Source organism: Brassica napus, chromosome C7 (assembly GCF_020379485.1).
Source record: "Brassica napus cultivar Da-Ae chromosome C7, Da-Ae, whole genome shotgun sequence".
NCBI classification, from domain to species: Eukaryota; Viridiplantae; Streptophyta; class Magnoliopsida; order Brassicales; family Brassicaceae; genus Brassica; species Brassica napus.
The window spans coordinates 12,980,855-12,992,139 of NC_063450.1; the positions used below are offsets into that span (position 1 = coordinate 12,980,855).

Genomic DNA, 11,285 nt, shown 5'->3' on the forward strand with positions numbered 1-11,285 from the left:
CAAAAATTTGATCCAACAAATCTTTAAATGGCAAAGGCTTCTTTTGTAAAACATGAACTAGTCTTCCTTTAGTTCCTCCATATTCCTGTGAATAATAAAAATTAGTATAAAACAAATATATCTAAAATAAAGTAATTATATATGATATACAGTAGAGAATTACTGCAATCCGATCACTCCACCAAGTTTCCACCATATCTATTTGTCCAGAAGATGGATCAACAGCAACACCGGTGCATTTACCAATTGACCGTGAATATTCCAAAGTTTACGCAATTAACCAATTTTGCTAGTTATCTCTGGATCCCAAGATATCTTTTCACCTATCAGCTCGAAGTATTTTTTTTTCAATTCTTTTTCTTGCTGCCACATCTGGCATTCTACTACGGTAGTCATCGGCTTTTAGCTCCGCAATGACGAGTTCAAGCATAACTTGACAATTCTTATCCTTCCACAGATATTAAAGTATATATGTATTCTTATAATTAATTCACATGTTTCATAGTAATACAACAAGATTAAAGAAGAAAAAAGTGCAAATATAAATACCTGTCCTTCACGAGTTGTTCCGCCATCAGTTGTGGTTCTTGCCTCACCACTGGATTGACGTCCACGACGTTGTGATCCGCTAGTGTTTCTTGAACTTGACATGATATCTAACAGGCACATATAAAATATTCATGTTATTTTCTATCTTAATATTGTGTATTATATACATATAACTTTCTCTTTAAAATTGTAAGAAAAAAGTGTATACCTCTTGCTGTAGAACTTTAGTTGATTGTATTAGATTATGTGAATAGAATAATTCTCACATATATAGTGGTAGAAAGACGTGAAAAGAGTCAAGGAAAATGTTAATTTTCTGTATAGTTCAACTCACGTTAATAGAGATTTGCCATTTTTTTTATTTTCCATTTTGTTCCTTGCCAATATTGATAGAGAATATTTTTCTTCTATTATTCCCTAAATAAAGAGGAATGAAGAGGAATTGTATGTGTTCCTTATATATCAAAAGTTACTTGTGAATGGTGAAAAAAAAGGAATGAATAGGAATGCAGTGTTCCCTCTCGTTTCATTCCTTCTTAGCTCACCATTCGTACCCCTAGTGTGGTCAGGATCGATCATTCTCTCTCTAGCTCCAACTTCTCACTAAGAGATCAAAAAAGAAATTGAGCTCTGGGGGCCGGTGGCCTTAGTGCCGTCGGTCACCACCTTTTTTTTTGTTTCTCCGACTTATGGTCGGTTTCGTTTTCGGCCTGGTCCGATTGTAAATTCTGTATATTCGAACTTTTATTTTGTTGTTTATTGTATATTTTTCTAAATCTTCTTTGCTCTGTTTATAAAGTTTAGCACTGAAAGATTGAAGGTGTTCTATCTTTATCGGCCACAATTTGAATCTACAATAAACATTAGATAGTAAATAGTAGATAGTAAATTTGAAAAGGTTCAAAATTTAAAAACAATTTCTAATAGTAAATAAATATAAGATCTTAAATTAATACATTAGATATCTCACGTAATATATTTCTTAGGTTATGTTCAAAAAGAAGGAAAAAAAATATATATATATCTTAGGTTTAACTAAACCTTAGAGATTTTTCTATTTGATGTGTTCAATCTCTCAATCTCATTGTTTTTTTTTTGTGCAACCAATGTTTTTCATTCATATTTTAATCGATTACATGGATAAAAGCAACATCGAACAAGTGATGTGCAGTCCTTTTAGAGAAATCAAGAGCAAAGCAATGTAAAGATAGAGACACAAACTTAAACAAGTTTGATAAGAGTCCAAATTGGTTTCAAAGGTGCCATCCGCGAGTAACCATATAAAGAAATTACTGCGTCCTTTGAATCTTTCAGACTTGAAAATAATCACCGTATGTCGTGACGTTGAGTGCTCCAAGACCTCGGGTCTCATTGGAATGAGTCTCGTTGTATCTTCCGGTCCCAAACGAACCATTACACAAAATAACAAACGGTAAGGAAAGCAACAATATTCATTGGCTTTGGAGCCAAAAGAAGAGTACCTCTCATGGAGAGGAGTTTTGATGGTAAGATTCTCTCCTAACAGTAGGAGGACATGTGGAAAAAATCTCTCATGGTCCTTAGCATGAGGAAATTTGATTAGTCTTTTTAGTAAAGAAAAGACTAAAAGACTGCAGTCTTCAAGCTTTGAAAAGCTCCACTTTTGAAACAATCTTGCAACAGCCTTTTCACCATCTCATTGTTTTAACCTTTCTTTTTCTCTAACAACGACTAACCGTATCGGAAAAGAAATAAGACTAACGCATTATAATTTTCATACCTCTGATCTGAGGAATTAAACAGTGAGGGTGATTGTAGCTGAAGAGAAAAGAGTGTGTTTAATAAGAAGTGTTAGAAATTACCGAAGAAGCAAGACAAATTATTTTTCTTTAAATAGATAAAAAATGTTTGTCTTTTAACGCCCGGTTAATAAGATACTGATATCTTGGCAGCATTCCGAGGAACTCCTCAGTGACATTATTAGATTTGGTTCTTTTTTTTTGGCGGCTGATTTGGTTACTAATCCTAAATACGATCACCCCACACGTTAATATTCATAATATTTCATTAGTTTTGAGATTATACTGATTGTATAATTTTAAAAGATACACAAACTATATTTCTTTACAGCCAATCCAAAAACAAAGTGCCAAAATACATAAAGTCCAATACTTTTACATCAAATAGATTAAATTAATGTGCTAGTCTACTTTATTTTAATTATATATTTTTACTATTTTGAATCAAAATATTTTTTATATTAAATGAAATTGTAGTAAAAATTATAATATTTTCATTTATACCAAAATAAAATTATCAAGACATTCCAAATTTTAATTTCTACAAATATATCTTTCACACAAATTAGAAAACATATACAACTGTAGTATTATTTAGAACGAGTTAAAGTATACAAATATTTATAGTATAAATGTATAAGAAGTAAAACGTATTAGCACAATCAAAACTAAATATGAAAGATTAAAGTTTCTATAGAAAACAATATCGAAAAATTTATTGAGCATATCATATATATATATGTATATAAAATTTGAAAATATTGATAAAAGTAATGAATAGATTGAAAACTATATATATATATATATATATATATATATATATATATATATATATGTGTGTGTACAAATCACACATGTTTGATTTAAAATATGTGTTTTGTAGTACTATACAAACATAATAACTTATAGACATTTAAATTCAAACGTTTAAATTCTAACCAAAAATTGATGTTGTTTTTAAACTGAAACAAATAAATTGGAAGTTATCCAGCGCGGTTCAAAATCTATTAATGTATTGAAATTAACCATAAGTATTTGTTTTCTTTTATTTTAAAATTGAAAAGTATCATAATCTTCTTTTTTGTATGCACCACATTTCACTAAGATGTTAGTTTTTTCTTGTATCATTAGCTTTGGCAGACAGTTTTTTTGTCTGGCCGCTTTTCTTTGTAGGTTTCAAACCTTTCTTCAGACGTTAAAAAAATATTTTCGAAATTGGTTAAATCTTTTACAGCGAGTTTTACATCCATCACTTTGCAGTTTACAGTTGAGTGTCCGTTTAATTGGTGATATTCACAAAATGCAATTTCATGTATATGATGTATTTATGTTTTGTGTTCAATTACTATAAAAATCAAGTGATTTGGAAGAGAAACTTTTAAGAACTTTACAAGGGAAAATACCATTGTAAATTAATGACAACTTCAAAAGGGATTTGAGAGGCCACAATTCTTTCTCTCAAGACCTTGCATATTTAATAGAAGTTTTCATGAACCCTCACAAATACCTTAAAAATTTGTAAAGTAAACCAAATCTCATGGTTTTCTAGCAAAAGTGCGAGGTAATTATCATGGTTTTGCAAGGAGACGTTTAAGACTGCAAGAAATTTGTTTTGGAATTTCGTTACGAGTTTTGGTGTCGAATAATTTATTTTACAGAGTGTATAGTATTTAAATTATATTAAAAGAAATGATCTGAAGTGTTTTAAAAGTGGTCTTCCTAGAAACTGCAAGAATTCTCTAGCAATTCCTTCAAAATTGCTTAGAATTTGCTAACGTCTTTGCAATTCCTTATCAAAACCATTTAGGGTTCGTTACGGATTTCGGTTTTCAAATAACTTATTTAAAATGAAAGTATAGTGTTTGAAATGTACTTCGGTAAATACTTTGGAAGATTAATTCTAATTATTTACGAAAGAGAATATATTATTTAGATGTTAAGTATTTCGGGGAAATCATTTTAAGTACTAAGAAATTTGGATTTTCTGGAAATTGCAAGGGTTCCCTAGTAATTCTCTAAAAATTGCATGGAATTCGCTAGGAAACCTTACAAATCGTTATCTATAGAGTGAAAATCGGTGAATAGTTGCCTGGTTAAGAAAGTGAAGAACGAGAGAGTAGAGTGCAACCTAAAGAGACTTGTCAGTTTTTGGAGTCGATTAAAGCAATAAACTTGACTATATTTGGTTTGAACTTGAATAATTTGTTTAGCGGTTGGATTGTAGTGTCTAAAGTTTCCTAGATATTTTGGTTACTTTGTTTTATTTTCGATTAAAATATTTAATAAATTACCTAAAGGAAGAGAGTATTTGGGAGTAATTTTTCTTGGACACGAGAAATTGAACTTTTGACCCGATGAAGATGGGAAGTGCAGTTTAGATTTCCAATCAATTGATCAGTGTTTGCAAATAAATATAAGTCTATGTTGCTAAATAAGGAAAGTTCTAACAAGTCCACTTAGAATTGCATGTAGTTCATTCCATGAATGTTGTTTAGATTTTCAAATCAGTATTTAAGGGGTTTTGAACATTTAAAAGATGCTTATGCTATTGACCATGGTTTCTAAGAAGTTTCCAGGAACAGAACCAAGGCTTCCATCGGTATATTGTATCAATATGATGAGTTCCTGTTCAAGGAAAACACGTATACATCCCACAAGGATTCATAAGAGACCTACTGACTAGAGAAGCATGGGACACTTTGGTCTGGAGAAAACTCTAAGTATGCTCATGGAAAATTTCTATTAGCCCCAAATGAGGAGATACGTTGTAATAACCCTCGCAGATATAATTTTGGTCGAAAAAAATTCCACTCGACCAATTTGGAGTTGGTTTGACTAGAATTAAAAATAAAAATTGACCCGGTGAATTATTCTCGACGGGACTGTCTCATGGCCAAAATAGCTAATCTTGATAGTTCTGGTCGAGTTTTAATTATTATGGTCAAGTTTTATTCAAGCCTGAAGGGTTTATATAAAAGCAAGGCGAGAAACGATGGACGGGAAACATTTGATCGAGAAATGGTCGGGAATACATTCACCCGCTTGCGAGTCATGTGCATGTCTTGTGCCTGCCTGCTTGCTTCATTTAGATTATCATGTGACTGTCACAAGCTACCTGCCTACTTGTTCATTAAATAAGTCACATGCTGGTCACAAGCTACTTGCTTCGGCTGCTTGTAGCTTTCTTCATGGGAAGGAAAAGTTCAGCTGCTTGTGCTGCTTGGTGTGCTGAAGCATGTCTCCACCTGTCTAGCCTCAGCTTTGCCTTGTGTGGGAGTAAATCCTCATCTGAAGTAACTCCTTATTCTTTAAAACACCTTCTTCTCTCCTCTGGACGTTCATAACCTGCAGCATAACAAGAGAAATTTTTAGAGAAAAAACAATGAGAAAGAAAAGAAAAAGTGAGAGATAAATCAAAAAAAAAGGGAAAATTAGTCACGACCTTAGATGACTTTCTTACATCCTCTAGCTCAGTTCCCTGCTGTGTAGAAGATCAGAAGGTGAGGTACCCAGGGTAAACCCTAGGCCTTGTTCTGTTTGTGTGATGAACCGATTCTGATTTATGTTTTTAAAACAGTCCAGCCATGAGTTCAGTTTCAAGGGGAGGATTATCTGAGTTCAGATGGCCATCAGTTGCTGTTGTAAGCTTCAGTCTCTGGTCTCAGACATGTCTTGATCAAAATCAGATGTTATTTAGTTAAGCCGTTGTCATGGATCAATTGTCTAAGCCTTTCTTCGGTTCAGATTTATTTATTTCAGATTAAATCAGTTTGCTGAAATAATCAGCTCATCTGTTATGAACTGATTGGATTTAATCTAAACTGAGCTGATCATGGCCTTAACTACACTTGAACTGAATTGATTAAGCTTGTCCTGAACCGAGCTGTTAGGAACTGATTTAAATTTCTTCTTCAGAACCGAACTGGTGGGTTGATGATCATGTTCCGAATTGTTCCGTTTCAGGTCAGTAGTTGAGTAAAGTTTAAAGGGTCAACCTTGCTCATACAGTAGAACCGTACACAGTCTAGATGGAAAGGAGAGTGGTCGGATCAGCCGGATCCTTGTGGTGGTTTTCAATCAAGAATGATCCAGAAGCCGAGTGTGATTAGCTTGAGTTCGAGTCTAGTCTTCCTTAGCCAATCTCATGGATTTAAAGGTGAGTCTAGATAGTTGATTAAAGAGATATGAATTAGTGTTGCATGATTGTAAATGTAGATGATTGATAGGCCTTGTCTCTTGATCAATATTGAATTGGTCAGATGTTTACTTAGTGTAAACGCTTATTAAATATTCATGAATATTCATAGAGGTTTACTCCCGAGCCATAGTACTTGTTCTCAAGTACTAATATATAAATATGGAAGTATTAATATGTGAAGTCTTATTATAAACATGTCTTCCAAAATATTCTCATATGAATGATTATTACCGTGAATTGGTCCTGCGATATGGAACAAGGTCACGAAGACACTGTCATGTCCCCGATCCTAGATAGGATCGTCCGTACGGACCATGGTACGAGGAGACGCACCAGTCAGGCCGTAAGACCTTGAGACCAGCGTACTATGGTTCAAAATGAAGGTTAAGGGCATCAGGAAGCTGAGACTTAACCAGAATATGAGGGAAACAAGTAATAAGGAACTGGATGAGTGAACCGGAAGCTGTATGAGGTCCGGATCAAGCTCAGCCAGATAGGTGCAGGTGGAAACTAGTTCACCATGACTTAATCAGCTCACAGGAGCTGGAATACTAGCTCACTCAGCTGGGAACAGTTGGTGGTCAGCTCATCTCAGCTGGGAGGAGTTTTCCGGTCCGAACCAGTGTGGTCATGGTCCATGTGTGACGGTTGGATCAGGAGTATTGGGGATCGAACCAGGGAGTGGGAAGGCTCAGGTTTCGTTGAAAAGGAATGAAAAAGAAGAATAACCGCCATGGGCAGTTACTGGGCGGCGGTTATGGGAAAAACTGCTCCTTTTGGTACATTTTTGGTAACTGCTCGTCCAGGCAGTTATGGGGGAGGTTATGATCGATTTTTTCCCTTGTATCTGTTGAAAATATCAGAAAAGAAAAGACAGGAAACTCAGACAAAACTTCCAGAGAGAAAAGAGAGACAAACCGACAGTTGGGAGATCCGATCTGTGGTGGGTCCTGGTTGTTTCCGGTGGAGTTTGTCTGTGAGATCAAGAGGATGGATACTAGGCAGAAAGACAAGGATAAGGAGATTGAGAAGGAGAAGGAGAAGGAGACAGCCCCTGGAGATCGTAACCCTAAGGTGAGAGGTGTGGCCAAGAACCACCGGACATAGCCGGCAGACGAACCATCTGTGCCTATGGATCGGTCTAGTTCGTTTGGTTACACCAAAATCTGATCTTATACTCTGTCTTTCATCTATTTATTGTTGTGGTATTGTATGTTGATGTTTCAGACATGGAAGCATAGATCTTAGGCCTTGGCCGGATCAAAGAACCGATGAAAGTCCATGGGTTTGGCCGGACTGACCATGATCAGGATCCATATGTTATGGGTCAAATCTTTGGATTCTTATTATGAGAATCTCTTAGTTATTAATTATCATGAGTTTTCATGAATTTTAATCAATTTTTAGGAATTGATTTGATGATGTTCACTTTGGGCCGGTTTGACTGATTTTGGTCGAGATCTATAGGATCGAGACCGGTTCTGCAAATTCTGATTATGGCATTCTCTTAGTTGGGAATTATCATGAATTTTCATGAATTTTAATTAATTTTTGGAGTACTTTTGAAATTGGTCATGTTTTGACCTGATGAGTAATTTTGATGATAGATGTGATTCCAGTCATGCTGTGTGATAGATTCTTGTTTAGTAATCTGATCAGATGTTTGTGTTTGTGCTGTGTTGGTTTCAGGTACAGACTTGGACCATGGTAAAGGAAAAGCACCGTGAGGACTCCGGCCATGGGAAGATGTGTGGTGAATGGGTCATACCTAGCAGTGGTGTTATCTTAGTAGTCTATTGTGAAACATGTGAACTTATGCTAGCCTAATGTGCAATGCTTAGTAGTCTACTGAGACTCGTGTGAATGCTTAGGATGGTCAGCAAGGGCAAGTCCAAGAGGATGATGCTGCGTCATCCGATGTAGAGGATGGGAATAACCTGGGCATTGGTGCAGACAATGCTGGGGTTGATGGTGTGGGGGAGGTAGCTGAGCCATCTATGAGGGACATACTGGAGGCTATGAAACTCGTGGGAGCTCAACCGGTGACCTTGACTCAGGCGTTCACCCCGTTGGTGAATCCGCCTGTGGGACAGGTTACTCCTCCGGTTCGTTTGGCTGCTCAAGTGACTGGTGTCCGTCCGAGGCAGGTAGCTGAGGTGGTGGAAATCGACCCACCAGCTAGGCCTGTCCAACGTATGGATTACCTGAAGGTTCTGGAGCACATCTCCAAGTTGGGGACTAAACACTTTGCTGGAAGTGTTGATCCTATGGAGGCAGATGAGTGGAGGAGTCGGTTGGTTCGCAACTTCCGCTCAACTCGTTGCCCTAAGGATTACCAGAAGGATATTACAGTGCACTTCTTGGAAGGTGATGCACACAACTGGTGGTTGGCTCTTGATAAGCGTACCAATGGCACCATTGAACTCTTTGCTGATTTTTAGGTTGAGTTCAACCACAAGTACTTTCCAGCAAAGGCATGGGGTCGTTTGGAGTCTTAAGTTCTTGGACTTGGTCCAGAGACGCAGGACGGTCCGTGAGTATGAGGAAGAGTTTAACCGGCTCAGGTGTTATGTGGGCAAAGAACTAGAGGAAGAGGCAGTACAGGTCCGTAGGTTCACCAGAGGCCTTAGGGCCAAGCTCCGAACCTATTGCTCAGTCCGCACTTTCCACACTGTTTCTGAGTTGGTTGAGAGGATGGCTATGCTGGAGACCAGAGGTTAAGCAGAAAGTGAAGAATATGGTTGTATCCACAGCTCAGGGTAGTGACAAGAAGAGAAAGAGGGACTCGGCTGAGGAGGGTAAAACCTCAAGTGGTAGGTCTGAGTGCCCTAAGTGTGGTCGATACCATGGTGGTGAGTGCTGGAAAGCCATGGGAGCATGTACTCGTTTTGGTAAGATGGATCACTCTGCCAGGGAATTTCCTAGTCCGGCAAGTGACTCCAGGACTGGTCACCACTGCGGCCAGAAGGGACACTACCGTAGGGACTGCCCTAAGATGCAGAGTGGTCAGAGTAAGGGGCGTACAGAGGCAAGCAAGCCGGTCCAGAGTCGGGGCCAGACCTCAGCACCGCGTGTGTACGAACTGTCCAAAGATAAGGATGAGGCTCAGCCTTACAAGGCGATCACTGGTAATATTCTAGACTTATACTTTTCAATTCCTGTAGAATTGCATGGTATGGAACCTAGGATGGATAGATACTTGGGTTGGGTCTTGTGTAGGGACCTTAAGTATTGGTGGTGTGGAAACACATGTACTTTTCGATACTGGAGCTACACACAGTTTTGTGAGTCCAAATATGATCGAAAAGGGTATGTTCCGGTATGGAACCTGGAATAGTCCTGACAGAGTGGTTGCGGCCGGAGGGCAGATTATGAACCCACTAGGTCTGGTTAAGGACATTACAGTGATGATCTTGGACAGGCCGATGCCTGTAGATCTGATTGTTGTCCCCTAAAGAATCATGAGGTGATCTTAGGTATGGACTGGCTTGGAAAGTATCGGGCAACTCTTGATTGTCACCGGGGAAGAGTGCAATTTGAGAATGAGTTTGGACCTCCGATCAAGTTCCAAGGGATAAAGCCGACCTTTTGTTGTTTGGTGGTTTCAGCAATCCAGGTGGAAAGGATGCTTGGAAATGGTTGTGAGGCCTTCTTGGCTACCATTTACACCGATGAGGTCGTAGGGGGTGGTGACCCGAATGGGATACCGTTGGTCCGGGAGTTCCAGGATGTGTTTGGGGCACTACAGGGCATTCCCCCTGATAGGGCTGACCCATTCGTAATAGAACTGGAGCCAGGAACGGCCCCATTGTCCAAAAGTCCATATAGAATGGCTCCGACAGGATGGCTGAGCTGAAGAAGCAACTTGAGGAGTTGCTTGATAAGGGTTTCATACGCCCTAGTGTATCACCTTGGGGAGCACCAGTCCTATTTGTAAAAAAGAAGGATGGTAGCTTCAGGTTGTGTATTGATTATCGGGGGTTGAATATGGTGACTGTGAAGAACAAATACCCATTACCCCGGATTGATGAGTTGTTGGATCAACTCCGTGGAGTAAAGTGGTTCTCCAAGATTGATTTGGCCTCTGGATATCATCAAATTCCAGTTGCACAAGATGATATAAGGAAGACCGCGTTCCGAACCAGGTACGGCCACTATGAGTTTGTGGTCATGCCATTCGGACTGACCAATGCACCAGCTGCATTTATGAAGATGATGAATGGTATCTTCCAGGAGTACTTGGATGAGTTTGTGATTATATTTATAGATGATATACTCGTGTACTCTAAGACAAAGGAGGATCATGAGAGGCATCTTTGGGCAGTGCTGCAACGCTTGAGGGATCAAAAGCTCTTTGCTAAGTTAAGCAAGTGTAGTTTCTCGCAGAAGACCATTGGTTTTTTTGGACATACAGTGTCTGATGAAGGAGTGTCTGTTGATCAAGAAAGATCAAGTGTATACGGGAATGGCCTCAACCAAAGAATGCTACATAAGTACGAAGCTTCTTGGGATTGGCCGGCTACTACCGGAAATATGTCAAGGGGTTCTCGAGCATAGGTCAGCCCATGACTAAGTTGACAGGCAAGGACGTGAAGTTCACATGGTCTGAGGAGTGTGAGAGGAGTTTCTCAGCACTCAAGGACATGTTGACTAATGCACCAGTCTTGGTATTACCTGAGGCGGATCAACCCTATGTGGTGTATACTGATGCATCAATCACTGGACTTGGATGTGTCCTGACACAGCATGGGAAGGTAATA

At 38.4% G+C, this 11,285-nt stretch overlaps 1 protein-coding gene across 1 annotated transcript; it reads left to right on the forward strand.

Moving 5' to 3' along the window:
* Positions 1-9,262: 9,262 nt before the first annotated feature.
* Positions 9,263-11,082, forward strand: LOC125590420. Its single transcript, XM_048763985.1, has 3 exons — positions 9,263-9,653; positions 10,134-10,237; positions 10,354-11,082. The coding sequence occupies exons 1-3, from the start codon at positions 9,263-9,265 to the stop codon at positions 11,080-11,082; spliced, it is 1,224 nt and encodes a 407-aa protein (XP_048619942.1).
* Positions 11,083-11,285: the final 203 nt, after the last annotated feature.